The 26,153-nt window shown below is 39.8% G+C and overlaps 2 protein-coding genes across 4 annotated transcripts in view; both read left to right on the top strand.

The window, feature by feature from the left end:
- The window catches only part of LOC113237845 (elongin-B), a 131,954-nt gene that overhangs the window by 72,627 nt on the left and 33,174 nt on the right, over nucleotides 1-26,153 (top strand). The gene's annotated exons all lie outside the window — the stretch shown is intronic.
- On the top strand, nucleotides 1,404-20,656 carry LOC113237842 (tRNA (guanine(10)-N2)-methyltransferase homolog). Of its 3 annotated transcripts, XM_026474533.1 has the most exons (9): nucleotides 1,404-1,493; nucleotides 1,578-1,964; nucleotides 3,301-3,435; nucleotides 5,510-5,699; nucleotides 9,425-9,498; nucleotides 10,840-10,978; nucleotides 15,956-16,154; nucleotides 20,212-20,382; nucleotides 20,504-20,656. In XM_026474533.1, the coding sequence occupies exons 1-9, from the start codon at nucleotides 1,437-1,439 to the stop codon at nucleotides 20,613-20,615; spliced, it is 1,464 nt and encodes a 487-aa protein (XP_026330318.1). In that variant the 5' UTR covers nucleotides 1,404-1,436; the 3' UTR covers nucleotides 20,616-20,656. The 3 variants fall into 3 exon arrangements, with proteins under 3 accessions (XP_026330318.1, XP_026330320.1, XP_026330319.1); XM_026474535.1 differs by lacking the exons at nucleotides 5,510-5,699; nucleotides 9,425-9,498; XM_026474534.1 differs by lacking the exons at nucleotides 9,425-9,498; nucleotides 10,840-10,978.

Raw genomic sequence — 26,153 nt, 5'->3', positions numbered from 1 at the left:
GGAGGCTGCGAAATATATCATTACCATCTACAGTTTTGACTGCTTATCATGGTTACGTTGCGTCTCTGTTTAGATATGGACTCTTGTTGGGGTAACTCAACTGAGTGTAAAAAATTGTTCACAGCTCAAAAAAAGTATGTTCGAGCAATGACCGGTGTTTCCCCACGGGAATCTTGTGCACCTTTGTTTAAAGAATTGGGAATTTTGCCGTTACCGTGTATGTACATTTTTGAAGTGGCATGGTTTGTTAAGCAAAATCTAAACCTTTTTAAAAAAATTACAGATGTACATAGTAGAGGTGTAAGGGACCCAAATAGACTGGTGTATAATAATAAACCTAGATTGTGTTATTACAAAAATCAATGTAACGGTATGTGTGTCCGAATTTATAATGCTCTACCAAAAGACATTCAAACGTTACCAAATAATTTGTTCAGAAACAGACTTAGTGAATGGCTTAGAGACAAAAATTATTACAAAGTGACTGATTTTTTAGATAAATGTTGACATGAAATTAGTGCTAAATGTATATACATGTACAATGTAATTAATGATGTATAAATATTTTATAGTTTGACATAGAAGGTTATTATTTTGTTGTTTTTAATTGACTGATTATTCTTTGTTTCTTATTGGATGTCGACATGAAATTATAAGGTATATTTATGTTTAATGTAATCATGATGTATGATATTTAATAATTTGACATTGATAGTTTATTATTCTGTTGTTATTAATTAATTAATTGATTATTATTATTATTATTCCTTGTACACGTCCGATGACAATGTTATAATTAAACTAAATTTAAGCCTTGTCAGGTATATACTAATGCCTAGTCAGGTAAAACATGTGTTCTGTAATAATTGTTGTATCTTTCACACCATGTTTTAAGCAAATAAAATTTCATTTCATTTCATTTCAAGATGCTGGTGCTATTTTCAAATATTCGTAAAGCACTTGCTATGGAGGTGACATCGAGTATAATTATATACTCGATGGGAGGTGATAAAAAATATCGAAATCAGTATACGAAAAAAATGTCGAATGTTATATATCGAGTTTAAAAATATCGACGGTATATATCGATTATTCAATGAAAAAATATCGATAATTGATTTATTTACTCTACAATTAATTAAAAAGTACAGTGGAGTGGAATTGAGTTACACATCCTACCCTACTCGTCCGTCCATGCCAGAGTATAGTGTTCTATGTACCAAGACTTGGCTATATGGTGTAAAACCTTTGCCTTTTCCTTTATGGAAAGAAGAAAAAAAAAGTATAGTGTTCTGTGGTCCATGTGTCAACGTGAATTTAGGTTATAATTATTGTTTTTGTTAAAAAAAAACTCTAAATGAAGTTTTATAAATTGTAACATACTTTAAAATTAAACAATATACTAAGCCGTACACTGAGAAATAGTTATCACCGAGATGTGGCGTCGATATTTGTTGTGGTTTGCTCATGAACATGTTGACTTCCGACATGCTGTGAGTTCATATAACTTTTTAATATTCCTCTTTTATACGGTACTATAAAGCGATTTGTAAAACTAATTTCTTCCTTTTCTTCAGGAGATGCAAAGTATTCTGTCAATGTTTGATATACCCATAAAATTTATAGAAAATCCGTGCATCAACAAACCGTATTGGATAGTGGAGTTACCATCAGAAGAATGGGCGAGAAAGATTGCTTCTAGGTCTGTACTGTTAAAAAACTGCATAGAACTGTGGGCTCGAGCTAAGACTGAGTCTCAGCTTCATATTAACTTGAAGAATGCATTATTAAACAAGACAAATAAGTGGATAATACCTGAAAGTAATGGTAATCTTAGTAGTGATTGTGATTTATGTCCGAATGATTTAATACAAACATGCTGTTCTGTTGACAAATCTTACAAAGTTGTTGTTGAAACATTTTGCAAACATTTCACTATGAAGGAGAAAGTAGAGAAAATTGAGGTAAGCACCTTTTGACTCAACTGTGCAATACCAACACTCGAATTGAGAGTTGAAATTAATATGGTGTAATAGACTACATAGTTAGTCGTCTAATCCTAAAATATTAACTTACAGAAACTCGTAGTTTTGATAATAAAAATTATTGAAATTATCGAAAATGAATGACAGGTAACAAGTTTTGTAAGTTAAGAATGCATGGCGTTTGGTTGTCTTGGCAAAATTTTAGAAATAATGCATAATAAATATTTTCGAAAAAAAAATATGGAAGGACGAAAAGCATTTAGTTTGTGTTTCCAAACTAGTTTTCAAGTCAGATTTTACATTTTTGCTAGATTTTTATATGAAATTTACTTTCTCATATATCTCAAAAAGGGGTTCGTAACACCCCGCTCACAGGGGGGCTAAGGGGGTAAAGTAAACCATTAAATTCGAGTGTTGGTATTGTACAGTCCTACACACCTTTCTGTGGACTTATTATGTTTATGTTCCGTATTATGTTCTATAAATTATAAGCAAGGTATAACATTGCGGAGCATTGGAACAAATACTGCTAAGTAACATTTTGACTTATTCGTTTATTTCAATGCCAAATGGTGGGTTTCATTTCGTTCTTGTGGAATAATTTATCAAACCTGACTAGCAACTGCTAAGTCTGCTTTAAAAAGACGTTTCAAATGCGTGGATCTGAACACGACAAGTTCAATCAATGAGACTAGATGAAATTAGAATCAAAATTTATTGGGTGTATCAGTTTTTGTTCCGAAGGTCTAAGAAGTAGTAATGTCCCATGCGTGACTCTGGTAGGCGCAGTCTCTTGTTAAAAAAATATCTATTGTATAATTTACAAAAAAAAACATTTTTTGTACATATACATATTCACAATTTTATGTAGTAACAAACAATGCAGTGATTAGTGTACGGAACTTTGAATATTACTAATACTAATCATTTGAATGGGCAAATCATTTGCCTAAAATAATCTAAGCACATTCATTAGACTCGTGTCGAATTATTTTTGATACCAAATGCTCCTGCCATTTTGTCAGGTGCATGAGTCAAATGATTATTACATTTACCATGTCCATATCAAAATATCCTTGCCCCTGTCAAATTTATGATATTTATCATATGTTAGTGAGGGTTAGGCAGGTAGTTAGGGTTATGGAATCTGTGGATTAGTAATACTAATAAGAATGAATGATCAGTCAGATGCTTTGAATACGAAAATAAGTAGGTTACTAATTTGCCATTTGAATGACAGGATTAGTAATTACTAACGAGTCAAATATCGAAATCATTCGCGTCACTGGCAGTGACATAAATTTATTTTTTTCAGAAATTTAGTTACTTACCTTTGGAGGGCCCTGTGAAGCTCAAAAACCCTGATGTGACTCTTTCCTATTTGGAGTTCTATGGAATAGACCCTAACAATGTGCCCGAGAAACCTTATGATCTCTTCTTTGGTAAATGGGTGCGTATATGAATAGCGATGAATTAAAAAATTAAGTTTATGTCATATAAGGAACCAATAATTACTGATGGTTAGTAGGATAGAATAATAGGCATTGCCTGTGGTGCCAAAGCCTAATCCACAAATTAGGGGAGAACAGGGTTCACATTCCCCATAAATTACCCACATTTCACATTATTATAATAAATAATCCATCACTTAAAAATATAACAAAGAATTAAGAAACTCAAAAAGTTATCTGTGAGTTTTAAGCAAATTATAAAATTAGATGACAAGTGGCAAGTTGTGCTGTGGAATTACCAACTGCGTGGCTTTGTTTAGCAATCGCTGATTTGGTTTTTCTTCGTACCGGGGACTGGCGTAAGCGGTAGGAAAGGTCGCATTTAACGTTTTACCAACTGGTAATTTTACAATCAGAACCAAGGTGATCTGATTCTTCCGTATTGTTCTATGTAAGGGACTTGCTAATAATTCTACATTGTTTATGTTGGTATGTAAGTGGGAGTGTGCCATATTGAAATATATCGATCCCCAATTGACTTGGAATTCTGCGCAATTTGGGGAATTCCCCACAAATTGGCAACGCCGGGCAAATGTAGCACCGTTGGCTGTAGTATTACAAATATAGTATTTACATTTTGCCATTATTGTTATGTAAAATCAAGAAGATTAAGATATTATCTTTTCCCAACAAGTTCAATTATCAATTAAACTTGAATATAACACCACCACACTAAGCAAGTATTAGTCTGTATGAGTTTAGTTTGGCCTGGAATTTTTCCAGGAGAATTCCCTGGAATATTTCTGGAAAAATAAACTCCCGGAAATTCCCGGAAAAAATCCGCACTTATCGATTATTGATGGCAGACACTGTAATACTTACCATCGTTATGAAAGGATTTGCCAATCGGCGTCACTTACTCTCGATTGTTGCCCAAAATTGGCCAGCCAGGAAAGGTATGGTACATCGTGCGAGGAGACTCGTGTACTACAAATTCTGCACTGAATAATAACGAAAGTCTTAAAATCTATATTCTCTTTCTATATCATCGACTATATAATCAGAAATAGAGACGAAATGTTATTTAATTTGTTTGAAAACTTTTCTGCCAAATCATTATGGTGACAACTGCGCTCCAATTGGCCAATTGTTTCACTTCAATTCGACCAGTTTAACTTGAGCTTTGCTATAGTGGACGAAAATTGAAAAATTACATATTTAATTACCCATGGAGTGTTTAAAAGTGATTCCATTTGTTTTGTAACTAGGTATTTTGCTATTTTTTCCACACCATCGAATGGAACAGCCCCCTATAGTTAGAGATATTATCTTTATTACAATAAATACAGAATATTTTTGGAATATACGGCGACATACACACAGGTCAGTTGTTGGCGCTGTACTATTTAAGCTTTCTGATTTGTGATTTCAGTGCAAATGAGAGTTGATATTTAAAAGTGATATAAGGCCCATTTGCCTGATGAGTTGCCAGGGATGCATGGATGGCCCTTATTTCGTCTGTATTTCTGGTTATATACTGCACAGATGCTACGCCCACATTTCTACATAATAGTCAATGTAGGTCATTAGCGTGACCATTTATAGTTCAAGAAATATTATTTGCACCGAAGAACATTACAATAGGGTATTAAAACCATTAACACTTTTTTTACTTAAAATGTACATGGACTTAATGATCTTGAACCATTCTATGAGTCATGGGTGCGTTCAATGCTTTTTCTGAATTTTAGTTTTGAATTATTTATTTACTTATCAGGTCGTTTTTTTTAAACTACTATTACGTACTTCGTAAAATACCGACTGCCGAATATTTGCTTACTAATTTCACATAGTTAGTTTCGCATAAAGATTACCAATTAAGTGCCAATGCGTAAAAATATTTAAATTAGTTGTTTTGTCACTATACAGAATAGATGTCACGTGGGTTACCGAGACTGCTCACTCTTTTGTTTTATTGTATTCTAAAGATAAAAGCGATAAGATGAATCGGTGCAAATAATATTTTGCCAACTATACCTGTGAAGATTAACTCAGCTAAATAATAATCCACAGGTTGCCGATGGTCAACGTGACCTAATTCAAATACACTCCTTGAAGAAGCGACAGTTCATCGGAAACACAAGTATGGACGCGCAACTATCGTTGATAATGGCCAACCAAGCCCAAGTGAACTGTGGAGATATAGTACTGGACCCGTTTGTTGGTTCGGGGTCATTGCTTGTTGCTGCTGCACATTTTGGAGGTAAAATTAGAAGGTTAATAAAATCAAAATGCAATTTAATTCAAGCTCAATCATTATTATTTTACACTGAAACAGTCATATAATCCTCATTCTAAAGACAGATTTAAATAAGATTTGGCATGCTCTGGAAAAGGACTTTGAATGGATGTACTTTAAACTGCCTCCTTGGTCGAACGTTTACCGTGCTGGACTTCGATTCCCGGGCCGGGAGAAATATTTGTGTAGCTTACATTTATTTCTGTCGAGAGTTTGGGTGTAATTTGTGGTTGATTACGTGTGTTCATGGCATCGCGATGTGTCCGGCTTCCCTAGTGCAAGGCTTTAAAAAAAAATTATAAGGTTCAGGAAGAAGTTCCGAAAATGTACAAGATTTCACATTGTATGCTGAATGTTATATTAACTTTCGAGTTTTGACAGAGGTTATGAGTGGAAATACTAATAAAATTAAAGTGTGGCTAGTTTAGACAAGAGTCTTGGAGAGGCCTTACTAATAAACTCAAGGGGTGGCTAATTTAGACACAGTCTAGGAATGGCCTTAGGAATGGTCTTTCTTAGATCAAGATACAAGTTATCAGGTGATTTGTATATCAGAAACCTGGTTATCTAATCACAAATTAGAAATGGTAAACATTCCGGGATATAAAATCGCAGCATCATACTGTCGCAAAACTAGAGCTGGCGGAGGAGTCTGCATCTTGATACTAGAGACCATAGAATGTGTTGAAGTCAGAGAGGTTGCTGAAATGTCTGTCGAATATGTGATAGAAGTGTGTGCGACCGTATTACCTAAAGACAATTATTTAATAGTTATTATTTACTGGAATAAGAGAGAGGAAGACGTTTTTTATTCACAATTACGAAAAATATTAAAATTTATTAACAAAAAATATTGCAAATACAATATTGTACTAGGCGGAGATTTTAATATTAATATGTTAAAAAATAGTCCAAAGAGAAACCAATTTTTAAATTTAATGACCGAAAATAATCTCACGCAACACATTGTAACATCTACACACATAACACACACATCTTCCACTTGCCTAGATTTAATATTCACAAACTGCGTTAAACATAAAATTTTAGCATCTGTTCAAGAATTGGGATTCTCTGACCACGCGGGCACAATAATACTTATCAAATCTTTTTTACAAACTATAAACCCCCCCACTTGGTACACTATAAAACGCGTCTACAAGCCCGCTAATATAAATAAATTTAAATCCCTATTGTGTCAAGTAGACTGGAGTCAAATATTAAAACCAAGTAATAGTATAAACAAAAACTATACTAAATTCCATGACAAACTAACAGATATTCTTAATGCATGTATTCCAAAAGAAAAAATTAAATTAAAATCAAAATACAAAAAATACTGGCTTACCCGCGGTATTAAATTGTCATGTAAAAACAAGCGAATGCTAAAAATGCTTATGCTAAAGTCAAAAAATAAAATTTTAACAAATTACTATAAAAAATATGAAAAATTATTAAAGAAAGCCGTAAACACTGCAAAAAAAATTCACTATAAAAATAAAATTCAAAAGTCGACAAATAAATCAAAAACTATGTGGAGCATTGTAAATGAACGTACCAACAAGAAAAATAAAAATGAAAAACAAAACATAACATTAAATATAAACAATATTACTGTCACTGACCCGAACTTAGTTGCAAATGCTTTCAATAATTTCTTCGCATCTATCAGTGAAGGTTGTACCGGAGTACCTACCGGCCGCCCTACGATCAATCCCGTTGAAAACACAATATTTTTAAACCCTGTAGATAGTCAAAAAATATACAATATCTTAATAAAAATGAAAAATAAAATAAGTTTCGGTATTGACGAGTTTCCACCATTGTTATTTAAGCAATGCGCCTCTGAACTGGCATCGCCACTTAGCCTACTTATTAACCAATCTTTTAACGAAGGAACATACCTCGACATGTTAAAAAAAGCTATTATTAAACCTATACACAAAAAGAATCAAAAAACAGATCTTAACAACTATCGTCCAATAGCTCTCTTACCTACAGCGTCAAAAATATTTGAAAAAGCAATGTATGATTGCGTATACAAATTCTGCGAAAAATTTAAAGTTTTTGATAACTGTCAAAATGGTTTTCGCAAGAATAGATCCACGGTTTTAGCAATATATAAATATGTACAAGAAATACTTAATATTATAAACAACAAAAAATACGCAATCGGTGTCTTGCTCGACATGACGAAAGCGTACGACAAAGTGCAATTTAACATCCTATTGAAAAAACTATACGATGTAGGCATTCGAGGAAAGGCACATGATTGGTTTAGGTCCTTTTTATGTGATCGAGAGCATTTCGTAACTGTGGAATACTTCAACTTAAACACTAAAGAAATAACACATGTAAGATCAAATGGCAAAACCATCAACGCCTCGATCCCGCAAGGCAGTGTCATTTCGTGTTTGTTATTCCTCATTTATATAAACGAGCTACCAAAAATAGTACACGATCATTGTATATTGTTTGCTGACGATATTTCTCTCCTTCTCTCGTGCAATGACGATTCCAATTTAAACAACAGACTGCATTCCATATTTAATTTAATAGATAACTGGATGATAGACCACAACCTCGAAATTAACTTTAAAAAAACAAAAATAATCACTTTCTACCCACACCAAAAAAGGCCTTTAAATATTGAATTTACTTACGGAAACAAAAACATAGAAACTGTGAATGAAGTTAATTTGCTTGGTCTGGAAACTTAAATCCAAATTCTCCAGCTTTGCATATGCGTTACGCGAAATCAAAATAACAACAGATATACACACATCACTCACTCTCTATTACGCGTACGCTTATGCATGGCTTAGCTATGGCGTTATCATGTGGGGAAATAGTACGGATGCCCATTCTCTATTTACCCTACAAAAGAAATTAATTCGTATAATTTTTAATTTACATAACACAGATAGCTGTAAATCATACTTTGCTGAACATAAAATTCTCACCCTACCATCTATCTATATTTTGGAAGCATGCAAATTTGTGAAGAAATATCCAGAGTTCTACATAAAGCGAGGAGAGACTGCCCCTGGATACAATTTACGTCACCGTGACAAATTAGCACTACCTATCTCCCGTTTAAAATTATACCATTCTGGCCCACTAGTCATGTCAATCAACATATATATCAAATTACCGACCTACATTAAATATTTAAACAAAGAAAAAGATTTTATAAAACAAATAAAAAACCTATTAGTCACAAAACAATATTATACTATACAGGAATACCTAAATGATAATATTTAAATTGTTTATATCTACATAAATAGATACCCAAACAAATACAAATAAATAAAAACATTATATTAACCTAATTAGTACATATTAATACTTAAATGCATGTTTACACGGATTATAAAATAATATACTACCGTACCTCAATAGTAATTACTGAATATTATAATTTAAAAAATTGTAATTTAAAAGAATGCCTCCCTCTCAATTGCTGTGCCCCACAGGGTCCATAAACGTTCTGTATTTATATTTTGTAACACCTTTTTATCTTTATGGAAAAGCAATAAAGTATTGAGTATTGAGTATTGGGCCTTACTATAAAAAATTCACAGGGTGGCTAGTTTAGACAAAGTCCAGAAGTGGCTATACTCAAGAAAAATCAAGCTATAACCAATAATTGACTGATGAGTGTAGATAGCAATTTTTGTCGTTAGGTTATGTATGGGGGACTGATATCGATTTCCTGATGCTCCACGGGCGTACACGGCCCACACGAGTAGGACAAAAGGTAATAATGTATGTATTACTTTCTCGCTTAACACACCTTTGCTTATACATGTATATTACACACGCATATTGCGCACGCTCAGACGGTCATAATCACACACACACACACGCACGCACTTGGTGACAATGTTATCCCTTTTACATCGAGTATATAACTAGAAATAGAGACGAAATAAGGGCCACCCATCACTGGTAACTCATTAGGTAAATGGGCCTTATGTGATTTTTATATATCAACTCTCGTTTGCACTGAAATCAGAAATTAGAAAGCTGAAATAGTACAGCGCCAACAACTGACCTGTGTGTACGTCTCCGTATATTCCAAAAATATTCTGTATTTATTGTAATAAAGATAATATCTCTAACTATGGGGGGATGTTCCATTCGGTGGTGAGGAAAAAACCGCAAAACATCTAATTACAAAACAAACGGAATCACATTTTATCGGTAATTAAATATTAAATATGTTATTTTTAAATTTTGGTCCATTATAGCAAAGCTATAGTAAATTGGTCTATTTTAAGTGAAATGGGCTGGCCAATCGGAGCGCAATTGTCACCGTGATGATTTGGCAGAACAGTTTTCAAACAAATTAAACGACATTTTGTCTATTTCTGATTATATACTCGATGCCCTTTAGGATGAATGAACGTCACTTATAATTGTCAGAGAAAAAGTTCTTTACATATTTCAATTGAGAATTTTAGATTGTATGTTTATCATGACGCTGAAATGGATTGGAATTGATGTTTAAGTTTATTTCAAATTTATGACGAGTTAATAAAACGTTGTGTATTTTGCAATACATTATAAATAAGGATGGCGAAAGCTGACCTAATAATTATGAAATCAACGAAGAGCCATGCACGGTCTTTGCTAATATAATTCTACTTTTAATTTATGCCTAGTTATCAATATATTTTTGTATATTTTTAGAAGTCGGGAATAAAGAAATTGTAAAACAATGTATTTTAGAATAAATGCAAGAACACAACGCAATTGATTCGTTCGACCATAGATTATGTAACGTTCTTGTACGCACGTTTCATTTTAAGCATGATTGAATGTTTACCTACGTAAAGTATTGGTTATTTTATAGTACACACACACAACATTAAAGCTAAAAAATACCTATTCAAATAATCAATTAAACAGTAATGACATAAAGTTAAAAAATAAAATACAATGTGACGAAAATGTTTAGACAATATTTAAATGAAAGGTAAGAAAGTTAGCAAAGGAACGTCTGTACTTTTATTAAGAGGGAGGCCTGGAGTGCCATAGCACTGGATTTACCTAGTTTACATTTTAAGTGATAACGTCTACTTTTTCTTAAATTCAGGCGCGTACAAAAGAAGAGAGCATACGCAATAACATGAGGCAGTATGATATTCAATCAAAGTACCTGGATGTCGTGGTCAGTGATTTCTCACTATCTATGTGGAAGAAAAACGCAGTTTTCGACGCTATTATTACTGATCGTGAGTACATCCCATATAGGGTGATAAAAAAACCATTGACCATTTTAAAGGAGCAACTGTATAATGGAAATAAAAAATACGTATTCGGTTTTTTTTTTCAAATAAAAAAGTTATGACGTCTCAAAGTTTTCCGAAAAATTGAGAATAATATTGATACCCGATAATTAGCAGACGCCGTTGCTATATCAACAAGAACGGTGTGGGGGGCAGTGGGCGGAGTCAGCGCGCGAATTCACGTATTTGACAGACAACAAAGTGTTAAACTAACGCGCGATGTGTTAGGGCAAGTCTGTCGTCGTGCTGGCGCCTAGGCGTCTAGACAACTCGGCGCCCACAGACGTATATCTAGATAGACGCCGCAAGTGTACGTACTTCGCGTGCCTACAGTAAGTGAAATTCACTTACTTGCCGCTGCTACACTCCAGAACGCGCTCGACCGTTATCGCAGATAAACACAAGTCGAAAACGCGAAAAAAAAACTGCCTCCGTGGCCGAACGGTTACCATGCCGGACTGCCACGCAGAGGTCCCAGGTTCGATTCCCGGGCCGGGCGAAATATTTGTATGACCTACATTTATTTCTCTCGTGAGTTTGGGTGTAATTTGTGGTTGTCTATGTGTGTGTCCATGGCACCCGCGACACAGGGTTTCCCTAGTGCGGGGCTATGTTGAGTGTGAGCGTTACTATGTTGAGTGTGAGCGTTATTAAAATCCATAATTGTGCCATTATACACTGCAAAAGCACCATAACTGTGGGTAAACAGGGACGTTTCCTTCCTTGGCAAGTGATTTTGTAATCAGAATTTATTTCAAAAAGAATTATTTTGGTTTTGAATGAATTTCGAGAAAACAAATATGCAACCGAGTGTATGCCTCATTTTTTGTAATACATTGTGGCTTTTACTTGGTGCGATATATTTGTGATCCTTTGTTAATACGTCATGAATATCGAACGCACTTATGTATAATGCATTCAGTTTCGTGGTACGGCCGCTTGTACATTTCTGTGGCCAAATTTAATATTTAGTGATGTATACGTTAGGCAACACTGTTCTCGATTCTGATCTCGATTTTGAAAACAAAGGGACGAAAATTATTATGACCTTAGCAATATTATAAAAATATTCTATAACACTTTTGTTATAACCACAGACATATATCTAGATAGACGCCGCAAGTACAGCAATTTGTATGAAAACCAAGCGTGCCACATTTTTTGTACCCACTGTGACGTCACAAGACTCCTTCCGCTAGCTCTAAATCGATTGGTTGAATGGAATACGCGTAAACACGCTTCTAAATAGAATAATTTTTGTTCAAGTATTTGTTGGTTACAAGTACTTAGTCGTAATATTAATATAGTAGAAAAATACTAGAATAGGATAGTTTAGTCCTTTTTTTACTTGTTTTTAAAAAAATGTTGATTACTTAAAAAAAAGAAAGACTAATTTCAAAATTATTGTCCTTTCAGTAAAATGAGCTTATATATATAATATTTTTTTGTAATAGAAGATTTTATTGATTAACTTAACCCGTTATGTACTAGCGTTTCCATATGGCAACACGGTATTAAAAAAAATAAAAATGATATAAAACAACAACTTTTATTATCTATTTCGTTTTAATGTGTATCCAAGCACATTTACGAATTAAAAAAATATAATGTAACTTTAATTTTTTTGTTATTTTGTTGGTATTTAAAACTTTGTTGGAAAAGTCGGAGAAATGGCACACCAAAAATTGTAAGTAAGGTTTTCTTTTATTATTAATATGTTAGTGTTATAATTTATAAACATATTATTTTTGTCACCTTTGACATACAGTAGCGTAAGAAATAAAAACACAAAATTGTTAAAAATTACATACATTATTACAGTTTCATTACCGTTGCCATTTGGCAACGCTAGTCCGTATGAAGTACGTTTTTTCACAATTTTACTCTGGTTACCGTTTGACTTTGGCTAAAATAGTCGATCAACTTGAAACAGTGAAGATGTCCACATTCCAGACGTGTACGTAGAACCATCGGATGCCGCAGACTTTACCAACATTTTGCGAGTGAAGACGAGGACTCTACGTGGAAACCCTATCAGGTCGACGGTACGGGTGTTGATGATATATTATACGGAATACTCTGGTGTATAACAATTACAGGTTTGGGATTCGTGTAAAAAATGGTCGTGGCCGATGTTCACGTGGTTCGTAGATGTACCTATAAATAACTTTTGGATCTTGATGAAGATGTCTGGCAAAAATGTATCACATTTAGATTTCCGGAAAGAAATCGCTAAAACTTATCTGAAGAATATGGCATTACACCCGAGATTGGAGGACGTCCTTTTTGGGGGAAAGTTTTGCCAGGGCTGCGATATGATGGTGAAAATCATTTCCTCAAACAAACAGAGAAGAAAAGAAGATGTGCGGGAGAGGGTTGCAAAACAATAAGTAGAGTAATTTGTACTAAATGTAATATGGGTTTATGTCCCAAATGTCTTGAAACATACAATTTTTTTGCTGCCATTACATGCTTTTTATTTATTACCCAACTGCCGCTAAGAGTTATACGTAATGTATGGATGTAATGTTTGTATGGAGCTAGGCTGCCATCTACTACAAACAATGACTAAGTAGTAAACCAACCTATACTAGAATTTGATATTTTGTACTCACTTTGGCCTAGTGTTGCCATATATGACAAAAGGTCTAAACTAAAAAACGACAAAAAATAAAATTTTATTTCATATTTTTTTATACACACAAAATAACAAATTTAGCCTGATTTCAAAATTCCAAGAAAATTTGTAAACATTTAAAACTCAGTCTCTAAAGGGTGTTTTTTTTTTCAGTTTTGTATTATCTATTATCAGTAGTATCTGTAATTTCGATAATTTTTGCAGCACGTTGCCTCGAATGTCCGAATATAGTGAGCAAATAATTACATACTTCGCCGGATATGTAGTACAAGTAATACAAAAAATATATAATGCAAAGAATTAACAGTGCGCTGTCGTTACAAAAACCTGGAGTTGGTCATATGTATGAGTTCGTTGCTTTCGAGGACGACAGTGGTCTAGTTTATTCCACCTAATATCCTACCCAAATATGCAGAATAGCAGAGTTAGAAATCCGGGAAATAATAAACAAATTTCACACGAGGCCGTCATTAAGTAAACCTCTTCTGATTAATAAGATTTTACCATATTTTGTCAACAATAACATTTTCGTTTGTCTTGCCATTAAGCAATTTGATCAATTACCAACAGAAAACCATCTAGTAAAATTAATTAAGGCAGTCGCAAGTTCATTATATTGACGTGCGTTTTCTATCGATAAGATTTTCTATTACAGTAAGATGTTATATAATAAGCTCATTTTAATGGAAGGACAATAATTTTAATATTTGAAGTCGGTTAAAAATTAGTCTTAATTTTTTTTAAGTAATCAACATTTTTTTAAAAGAAGTAAAATAAAGGACTTAACTATCTTATTCTAGTATTTTTCTACTATATTATTATTACGACTACTTGCAATCAACAAATACTTCAACAAAAATTAAACGAGCGCAAGGAGGTTTCCATCACTAAATAGCGCTTGTGACGTCATAGTGGGTACCAAAAATGTGGCACGCTTGGTTTTCATACAAATTGCTGTACTTGCGGCGTCTATCTAGATATATGTCAGTGTCGGCGCCGATCGCTCAATTTCATTTACTATTTAGAGTTAAGCATGCGTTAGAAATTATTGGGAAATATTAACATTAAAAAAATGGGGAACTTTTTTTGTTTTATTTCACTAATGTGTTCTATTACTGAATGTTACAGAAAAAGAAATGGCCAGTGATTTTTTTATCAAGGGTTATTCGTAAAATACTATCAACCTCTCAGGCTATAATAAGCGCAGGCCACATCACGAACGAAGCTAAGCTAACTTATCTTAGCTCACGTAGCTGGGGCATCTTTTCATACCAGGAACTAAGGGTCGTATTCTAGAACTCTACTCAATGCTTAAGTCAGGACTTGAGTATGAAGCACTAGAAATCATACTCAAGTCCCTGCCATTAGGGTCGTATTTCCAGTGCTTGTGTTGCCAGTGTAATCCTGACTTGAGCATTGAATAGAGTTCTAGAATACGACCCTAAGATAATCGAGCTAACTAAACTAACCCAACGATCCCGCTAAACTATGTAAAACATGTCGCCCTTCTCCCCCGCACGTATCCATAGTGTAGCACGTTACTACTTACTATGTATTTTTAACCGACTTTAAAAAAGGAGGTACTCAATTCGACTGTATGTTTTTTTATGTATGTTACGCGATAACTTTTTGTGAACCGATTTTGATTATTCTTTTTTAGTTGGAAATAAGGTACCTCAGTATTCGTCCCATTTAAATTTGAAGAAAATATTCCACCTCTAAAGGTGGCAAACTAGGGGATGTTTCGCGCACTTTCCGGTAATCGAATTCAATAAAACTTGGCAAATATGTAGATGTAATCCCATGAACTTTTGAGGTCGATTTATTTAGTACTCTGTGCTGAGATTATCTTAGCTTTGCATGCAACCACGTGAGCTAAGCTAAGTTAGCTGTAAAGGTGTCTAACTGGGTGATGAAATACTTTCATAGATTTCTCATAGATGGCGCTACAGCTAAATAGTCGTTGAAAAACCAAATGCGAAGATACAACAAGCACATAGAAAAATTCGTGAGGTCCTCTGGATCGTTCCGTGGCTTAGTTGGAATAACACGGTATGCTAGAAGACGTCGGTTCGAATCCAGATTTTTTTCTGAGTGTTCGATCTTTGTATTAATAATTATAACAAACTAGTGGAGTGATTTCACATAAAAAATAATTGAATATCAATTCAATAAAAAAAATAAGTTCGCTTCGTTCGCAGTGTGGCCTGCGCTTAACTAACATGATAAACAATAATTTTTGTTTTAGGTGTGCTTTATTAAACTTTGATATTTCTAAATTTTAGCCCCATACGGTGTCCGAGAACCAATGGAAAAGATAGGCATAGATCGGGAGAACTACACTCTCACAGAAGAGCACCTCGCCAACCACGTACCGTCCAAGATTGATTATGGCCTGACAAATCTCTACACCGACCTTTTGTCTTTCGCCGCCCGCCATTTGAACATTGGAAGACGACTTATTACTTGGTATCCCTTAGTTAGGTACGTGCAAACATTATTTTTTAATACTAATTGGCGGGATGAACATATGGCGCGCCTAGTGGTAAACGAGTGGTCTCTTCATAACAGTTGCAGTGTCGCAAAGATCTGAGGGGCATTGTCACTGCGCCCGTCACTCTTGAGACAAGTTAACAAGTTCCATGAGACTGTAATTTCACCAGGACCCTTACCCTTATACTGCTTTGCGGTAGAAATAGGTAAGGTGGCAGTACTTCCTTGGACGAACTCTTTCACAAGGAGCTCTACTGCTACGAAACAACATAACATAAATGACAAATAATCGTAACATTTTTATTAAAAAAAAAACCATCTCAAAAGTTCGTGGAAGTACACCCAAGTTTCATTGAAATCGGTTACCGGAAAGTGGGCGAAACTGGATTTATCCCCTAGTTTGCGACCCTTAGAGGTTTTATTTTTGTGAAGGATATTTTGCAGTTTGGCCGCTGATGGCCTTGACTGCGCCACCGGATTATAGGGCGAGCTGAAGGCTCATAACCCGTAAATAAAGTTAAACTAAGTAACGGGCCTGAGGGCGCCCAAGAGGGCACGGACCTTGGCTCAGGGCGCTACTGGACACTTCCGCCAGAAGGGCGTGCTATAGCGGAGAATCTACCAGTGTACGTGCTGAGATGAGGGGCTCTACGACCTCGCCGGCGAGGACGGTTGGTGCGTGATGAGATGGACTGATTAGCGATCTGGTTGGCCTTCAAAGTGGCGAGAGTGATAGGGTCGTCAGGGTCGTTGAGGACTTCCCTTGGCCGACGGGTCCTATGTACGCGGTGGGGGTATTCCCTGAGGGGGTCCTAGTTGGATGCAGCCACCATGACGGGGTTGGGGTGGTGAGGAGCAGAGTCGAAGTATTTCCTCGATGCCTGTTTCATGAATCACAAATGGGCTATTGTGGGGAGCCGTAAATCTATGTGGAGGTTAGCGTTGCGCAGGTACCACAGGGCACCCGTCACGTTGCGCATGAATGTATTTTGGAGAGCCTGCAAGCGGTGTATAAGCGCGGGATTTGCCTGAGCGAATGCGACGCTGGCGTACGTCATGATGCAGGTCGTATACAATCTCACCTTATTACGAAAGGAGAGTTTGCTATGCTTGTTGAGAAGGGGGTGAAGCCGGCTCATAAGAAAGTGGGCGCGATCGCGGACGGTTTTCACGTGTGCTTTGAATGACAGCTACATATCGAGCGTAACTCCTAATTATTTGACCGTGTTCACCCAAGGGATTAGGCGGCCAAAGAGCGAGATCGGGGTGAGGTTCTGTACCCTACAACTGGATAGGTTACTTCGCGTGAAGAATACCGCCGCGCTTTTGTCGGGATTGGCTTCGATTCTCCACCTGTGAAACCACTTGCCTAGGCGTGTGGTGGCAGATTGGAGAGCCGCGGAAACTAACTTGGAGCTTCGCGCCGAATAATAGAGCGCAGTGTCGTCGGCAAAGAGGGCGAGATTTACTGACTGATACTTCGGGATATCGCTGGTGTACAGGGAGAATAGGAGGGGCGAGAGGACAGAGCCTTGCGGGACTCCAGCTCTTACGGGGTGAGGGGAGGAGAGAGCGCCCTCGACTCGGTAGCGGAAAGAGCGATACGACAAGAAGTCTCGAATGATGTGCACGAGACGATCAGGCACGCCGAGATTGTACAGCTTGTAAAGTAAGCCGTTGTGCCAGACTTTGTCGAAGGCTTTTACCACATCGAAGGAGAGGGCGCCGGTGGGCATGAAGCGGGGGCGATCGAAACCTTCGGAGATATGCTCCACTATCCGGTGCACTTGCTGGACGCATGAGCGCCTAGCTCTAAAGCCAAACTGTTCGTCGGGGAGGAGATTGTGGGACATGACGTGGTCTCTCAGGCGGGCGTAGAGGATGCGCTCATAGAGTTTGCCCATGGTGTTAAGCAGGGAGATGGGACGGTAACTGGAGGGTTCAGATGGAGGTTTCCCGGGTGTGTGAATACCGATGACCATCGCCTCTTTCCCTTCACTTTTGCGGAAAGGTGCAGTTGGTCAGAGCGGCGTTAAAAATTGCAGTCATGAGACAGATGAGGGGTGCAAAAAGCTGTTTAAGCACCTTGTTGGAGATACCTTCAGAGCCTGGGGCTTTGCGGGGCTTAAGGTCCTTTATGAGCGATTCTACTTCCTTTGGGGTGACCGGGGGAGAGGAGGGTCGGAGGGCGGCAGGGTTGCTCTGAGTTCGATCTCGGAGTCCACCTGGAGGAGATGGGTCGGATCGACCGGCTCTAGACTGGGGGAGCACTGGACTTCGAGGCTGTCGGCCAAGCATTCGGCCTTTTCCTCGTCGTGAAATGTTGGGGTGCGGTTGGGGGGAGGCATTTGGGCAACCGTGCCGGACTTGAGGGACAGGGTTAGTTGCCAGCAGGCTTGTTGGGTGGGCTTGAGCCCTTCTAGGAGCTTTTCCCATCGACTTTGACGTACCTCGTCCATACGCGTCTTTACGTCCCTCTGTAAAGCCCCCAGGAAACGGCGGTTTTCGTCGGTGGGGTAAGAGTCGTAGGCACGAGTGGCTGCGTTCTTTTCCGTTAGAAGGGCACGCACATCCTCCAGTAGGTTCCAGCGACAGTCGTCAGTCGCCGGTGCCGGCCAGGAGCTGTTACAAACGGCGGTTTGTATGTGTCCCTCTAGACGGACAATAGCACAGCTGGCGTCTACGATTGAAGAAATCTCGTCCGGAGTCTGAACTAGGAAATTCAGAAATAAAATAGAAAGAAAAAAGAAAATAGGGAATTCAGACTCGAGGAAATTGAGGTCATGACTCAACTTCCCACAGTCCAACACCGATTTAACGGGGGCGCAAGGGTCAGGGGGGCTATGTCCGAACGAGGGGAGAGGTGAAGGCGGACGGGGCGGTGATCCGAAACTAATTCATGAACGACCTGGATTGAGTCTAATCTAAGGTTAATATTTTTGAATAATGCTACGTCTAGGATGTCGGGGCGGAATTTACGTTATGCGGATAGTGAGTGGGCTCTAAGGGTGCAATTATATCGTAATCCATGGATTCGGATAGCGTCATGAGAGTGTTACCGCGCGTGTTGGTGGTGTTACAGTTCCATGCAGTATTTTCGGCATTAAGGTCGCCAGTCAGAATTACAGAATCTCCTAGGGACAAGAGGGCTTGCAGATCTTCGCGAATTAGCGATCGGGAAGTATCAGGGGATAGGTAGGCCGAAATGAGGGTGGAAATGAGGGTGATCGGTGGGTGCCACTCCGTGCCGGTGAAGCCGAGGGGTAGGGCGTTGGGCAGAAGGCGCAGGGGCGTTGGCGCGAGGGATTACCCGTGGCGATTGGGGCGATAGTGGGGCTATGAGAGCAGGGCTGATGGCCGGGAAGTCGCGGATGGACATAAGGGGCTGCAGTTGTGCCCTAGCCTGCTGATAGGCTGCAGTGCGCGCCGCCACCTTGTGGTTAGGGCGGGGGGCCTTAGTACAGCCGCGATAGTTCGCGGTGTGGGACTCCCCGCACAGAACGCACATAATAACGCACACACTCAACATAGCCCCGCACTAGGGAAACGTGTGTCGCGGGTGCCATGGATACACACATAGACAACCACAAATTACACCCAAACTCACGAGAGAAATAAATGTAGGCCATACACATATTTTTCCCGGCCTGGGAATCGAACCCAGGACTTCTGCATGGCAGTCCGGCACGGTAACCGTTCGGCCACGGAGGCAGTCAAAAAAAAAAAAAGAACAGACCGAAAAGGCTCGATGCACTGGGACTAGGCCTAGGCCAGGGTGGGGTCGCGTGGTTGTCTGCGCATTTTACGCAGCGACCCTTAGAGGTGGAACGCGCTACTTTTTTTTTTTACTTTTTTACTACGTTAGAGGTAGCGCGTTCTATTTCGATCCCAACGCCATCTAGCGACAAAGAGAGGTTACTAGTGTTTATTGTACGTGGTGTTACAGTCTTCAATTGTATAATAAATCGCTTTTATTCGTCAAATATTTTCTAAAACTTTTCAAGAACAATTTGTTATTTGCTTCATTTTTTATATATATTATTTACAGAGAAGAATACAAAGAGGAACACCTTCCCTCGCATCCGTGTCTACGTCTGATAGCTAACTCCGAGCAAGTGTTGTCGAAGCTCACTGCGCGACGGCTCCTCACGTACGAAAAGATCAACGCTGATGTTTCGCACGTGCCTATCGAACCACACGCTCACACACATAATTTTAGGTAATAAATAGCTCTGTCCGAGCCACTAAAAAAATAAAGGTCACAAGAGATTTGCTTGAGGGTCGAACACAACGGCGACCAGCATTTTGTCACGTCATATCATAGGTTTTATTGTTTTCAGAGAAAAGTTATTTGCAATGGGAGAAATTACAAGGAAGGAGCGAAAGGAAAAGCGAGCGGAAGAAATGGCCAACGAACAGGCCAGAGCGTTGAGGAAAATTGACGTAACTTGATCGTTCTGAACATTCACTATATAGAGTACAAATATAATTAATTGTTTAAGCGAAACTAAATTTGAGTTTTATTACATTCTAAGTATCACACGGATAGCTGCGTGCATAACGGTAGTGCCATATCGACCCCACCTACGTAAAGTATCGTATGTCGAAATTGCCAACTTTACAGGGGAGCGTTTTAAAGTTCTGAATTCACTGATATAAGCATAAGACTTGACTAGCATTTATCAATTTTATTTGGCCAAGCTCGTACTCAGATAGAGTATTATAAAATCCTAGATATCTTAGATGATCCCTGTGTGTGTGAGTAACGAGCTTTGCCGAATGAAACTGAGAAATGCTAAAGTCACGTGTTATGTTTATTTCAGTGAATTCAGAAACGCTCCCCTGTAAACTTGGCAATTTCGACATACGATACTTTACGTAGGAGGGGTCGATTTATTTAGTTGAATAATTTGAAGAAAATATAGAATTTGTGATGGGTGTTGTGACAAGTCACTTTACTTTTCGTGGCTTTGAAAAGTTAATGAACAAAATTATTTATTATGTTTCGGGCACAGAACATTAGTGCAGAAAAAACAAGATTACGAATGAAATCGTGCTATGGGTAGAACAATTGGTCATATTATGGCGCGTTCCCATTGTGTCGCAACGACAGATAGTCGTGCAGTGTAAAGTGCCGTGGCTTGTTTATTTAAATGAAGTTGTTCACACACAGAACAACACGATTAACTGTCATTCACAGTTTTTTTGGGAATGGGAAGAGCTAGAACGACCATAGATATAGAAAGAAAAAAAGGGGAGATATGTAATGACGCTATGTAAGATCGGGTGCCGATGTTGCCACTTTAGCTTGTGTGCAATTCAAACTTACTTAACAAACTTATGTAACAGTTAAGTATGTAAAATTAGTCGCACATTTCACGGCGCGTTTTACGCCTGTAGTGGTGACGGTTGTTCGCGGTTGCCGCGGCAAGGTACTAGTACAACCGCGCAGGACGCGATGACCTGCGCGCTTGGCGGCGGTCGGTTCAGGCGCAATGTGTTGCAGGCACACGCAGGGTGAGTTCTCTATTAACCGCACGACTTGCAATTAACTCCCACTAAATTCGCGGTCCGTTCTGCAACCGCAACGGTTCCGTGCCCGCAACCGCGGCAGCTACGTGCACGCACAAACTTGCAGGGTCGTGAGTATTGAAATAAAACCGCTGTCTAGCACCGGCTAAAAACTGACGCTACTCAACGAGTGATGTGGTCCTACCATTTTTTTTTTTTTTTTTTGACGGGGGGGGAAATCTTTATGGATACCCCTGAGCCCAGGGAGACTCAGGGGTTATGTGGGGACTCTCCCTCCACACTGGAAGGCCTACCCCACTAAAACCCCCCCGGGTTTCCCTCTCGCCGGTTGAGTCGGCGCCGTGGGATCAGTGAACATTCACCACGACGCCGCCCGGCCGCCCTAGCTTGCGCCAGGGCTCCCGCGCCAACGGAGGGACGAGTCGGTTGTCCTCCGACCCGCCCCCCAGACGAGTGAGGCCGTGCAATGTAGGCTCCGGAGTCCCTGTCCAGAGCCCGCTGGTCTCACTAGGGGATCAGGCGAGCAGCGAACTGCCTTCGCCTTCTCCCCGTACGTCTGCGCCGGAGCGGGTGCGCGTCCGCCGCGTCCTCGCGCACCCGCTCCGCGGCCTCCTTTTGCGACATAACCTCTGTGCAAAAGGAGGCCATCGCCTCCCAGGACTCCTCGCTATCGAGCATGGCGGCAGCCACGCTCGGCAACGAGAGGTCCTGCCCTATAGTCCCCGTCAGAGTGCGGCGCTGCTCATCCCACCGGCTACACACCTCTAGGGTGTGCTGCGCGGTGTCATCCGCAGCGCCGCACTCGTGGCACGACGGGGACGGTTCCCTCCTCGCCACCTTGTGCAGGTAGTGGCCGAAGCAACCGTGCCCGGTCAGCACCTGCACAAGGTGGTACGACAGTGGCCCGTGGGACCGGTTTACCCACTCTACGAGGACAGGGCGAATCGCCTCTATGGTACGAGCACCATAGTGGGGATCCGCCAAGCCCTCTTTCCACCGGTCCCGCATGCGCTGCGCCGCGAGGCGGCGCTCCCGCTCCACCTCTTGGGGAGCGGGTCGCTCGCCTCGGTCCCTCATTCCCCGCCGGTAGGTGCGGACCTCAGGCTCAGGTCCGAAGCAGCATGGAGTACTGTTCGCACCTTTGGGACGGCTCTGCCAAGTACTTGCTCGATGCCCTAGATGGACTGCAGCGCTACGCCTTCCGTGTTGTCAACAATCCTCATGTAACTGAGCATGCGGAGTCGTTACAGCTTCGCAGAGATATAGCGTCTCTTAGCGTATTCTATCGCCTGTACCACGGTGAGTGCTCTGAAGAGTTATTCAACCTTATCCCTTCCTCTCCTTTCCATCAGCGGACCACCCGTGCCGGACTGCGTTGCCACAGTTGGACGGTCAGTTCAATACCGTCCCGCACTAAAAAGTTTGGCAATTCGTTCTTATGCCGAACCATCAAATTGTGGAACCAACTCCCGGCGCATGTATTCCCTCCCCTCTATAACATCGGGTCCTTCAAACGTAGTGTGAAGAAGCATTTGGCCAGACCGGCAAAATGATAGTGACGGAGTGAAGATATTTGTGTTTTCCATCCGTTACTCTCATCTCTGGACTGTATTCGCACTTTCCATCAGGCGCGGTGCAGTCATTTTGCCGAGTCACAATAAAAAAAAAAAAAAAAAAAAAAACCGCCAGGACCTCGGCTTCGAGGTCCCACGGCGGAGTACCGGCGAGGACGCATGCGGCAGCGCAGGCCACCGTCATGTACGCCCTGCACATTCGCAGGGCGACCACCCTCTGGGGCCTCCTCAGCAGCGACTTCGTCGCCGCTGATAAGGCCCCACTCCAAATGGGAGCCCCGTATAAGGCCATACTCCGGGTCACCCCGGCGTATAGCCTTCTGCATGGGGCTCCCGGCCTCCCGAGGTTGGGCAGGAGCCTGCCCAACGCCGATGCGGCGCCCACTATTCGGGGAGCAAGTTGCCGGAAATGCTCCCCGAAGTTCCATCGCCGGTCCAGGACAAGTCCCAGGTATTTCATCTGGGACTTGACCGGGACCGATACTCCCGCGATGGAGATGTGGGCGCCTGCCGGCACCGCCCAACCTCTACCCCTACCGCCGAAGACGGCCACATCCGTCTTCGGCACGGCGACCTCGAGCCCCAGCAGTTGTATTCGGCGGACCAGCATGTCCGCCGCTACTGAGGCTCTTCGGGCCGCCTCCTGGAAGATGGTCCCCCGGACGGCCACCAGCGTGTCATCGGCGTACGCGATGACCACCGTCCGGGGGAGCAGCGCGCCCCTCAGCACCCAATCGTACCCCAGGTTCCACAGTAGTGGTCCTAATACGGACCCCTGGGGTACTCCGCACCTCATTGGGCGCTCGGCGCGCCTCCCTTCCCTCGTCTGGTAGAGCACCACCCTGTCCTCCAGGTAGTGCTCCACCAGACGGCTGAGGTACCTGGGGATATTATGGTACCTCAGCGCCTCCCTGATAACGGCGAAGGGCAGAGTGCCGAAGGCGTTGGCTATGTCCAACGACACAGCCACCACGCCTTCCCCCTCGCCGTTACCCTCCTCCACGATGTGTCGCAGCGACTCCAGGGCGTCCAGGGTGGAGAGTCCAGCCCTGAACCCGTACTGCCGCTGCGACACATCGGGGCCTGTCCCCCTCAGGTGTTCGTTGATCCTGGAGGCGATGATTCGCTCCAGGATCTTCGCCACCTCGTCCATGTGGTCCTACCCTACCTAATCGATAGTTGGAAACCAAGTGGCTGTTTTTAATATAAAAAAAAAAATAAAAAAAAAATAAAAAAAATATTCCATTTTTCATACTATATCTACACTGGTACTGATGTATTATTAAATTAATATAAATTATTATTATTTACTTAATGGCAGCCACTAAGCTTGGACCAGTGTCAGTTTTATAAGAATAATATAAAAAAAAAAAAAAAAAATATGGCGATCGTCGCCAGTGTCAATTTTCCATTATACGTTACCACGGGTTGGTGAAGCTGTCAAGAGTAAACTCAAACCATCAACGAATTTAATAAATTAAATTGTTGTTTTTTTTTATGAAGGATTTATGTAATTTTCTATAATTGTTTCTAATATATTTTGCATGCACAAGTAAAATAAAGCCGATTTTATTTTATTTATTTTTAAATGCATTTGCTACGGAAATTGAAACAAAGTCAGAAATAGTAATAAGAGAACCAATCTTTCGATTTTCCTGCAGCTTCAATCCAACCTTCTTTTATTTTGAACTCATTGGAAAAACTGACAAATTAGAAATACTCTACGTTTAATCTACGAGTTTAATGGAATTTAAATATCTATATAAATGTGTTTTAAACATAAATTTTTCTTCAAGCAACAGCAACATCCAAATTGACATGAAATTGAAACGGTTGTCCGAAATATGAGTTGTGTTAAACTTACTCGAAATAAAATGTTTAGTAATATTAATAATAATAAAATAAAAGAAATCAATTTAACGTGAATGCTTTTCGATTCGATATTTTAGGGACTTTAATTACAAAAATCATAGTAAGAAATTCAAACATTTCAGTAAAAATTTATTGTCGATCAGTCTTCGTAAATGAACATCACTATATTTGAGTCTACAAATTTCTATGGAGAAAAAAAGAAAACATTGAATAACAATAGAAATAGTAACTAAAAATGCAAATAGCCGGTAGAATGTTATCTCACTGGTTTTAAAAGTTTTGTTTTCACTCCAATTTTTGCTACAACTTGGCATTTTCACGTTTTACGAGAGATCTTGTATGTACGACGATCGCCATGTCACTGTGGCAATGTTTGCAGGCGTGTCACCTCAATATGGTCATTTTGACCATATCGAGGCGACACGAACCACGCCCCCATACCATATCTCCCCTTTTTTCTATATCTATGAGAACGACAGTCGTCAGACGATAATAAAAAGTTACGATAAAAATGTGACGACAGATAATCACAGCTTCAAATGATTCTGTCGTGCAAACGACAAGGCGGTTGCCGTGAACCGATAAATTGTCGTCGCGATCCAGCGGGAACAGCAAGACAAGACTAATGGGAACAGGCTAGGCGCGATAGTCGTCCAACTACAAAATGGGAGGCTTCCCGGGCACAGTGCCCAAAAATCCCAGCGTTTCCTCATGCTCCTACACTGGTAGCACCAAAAGGACAAATATATTATTTTGCCACTAGGGAAGTCTTTTGCCAGTACCTTGTCTGAACAAGACATTTCGAGTGAAGCTTAGCAAATAATACGTTTTAACATTCCAAATGCAAGAAAACTCCCGTGTGCCAATTTTGTTTAGTTATAATTGCAAAATGTAGAAGTGATTTATTTTTATTAATTTATTTGCGGAATTACGTAATTTATAATTGGTTCTAAATATATTTATAATTATAATAGGGGTTAAAGTATGAAATTGCCGATTTGTACTGAAAATC

Source organism: Hyposmocoma kahamanoa, unplaced genomic scaffold (assembly GCF_003589595.1).
Source record: "Hyposmocoma kahamanoa isolate Upper Pololo Valley unplaced genomic scaffold, ASM358959v1 94, whole genome shotgun sequence".
In the NCBI taxonomy this organism is placed as follows: domain Eukaryota; kingdom Metazoa; phylum Arthropoda; class Insecta; order Lepidoptera; family Cosmopterigidae; genus Hyposmocoma; species Hyposmocoma kahamanoa.
This window is presented reverse-complemented; position numbering and strand designations above follow the sequence as displayed.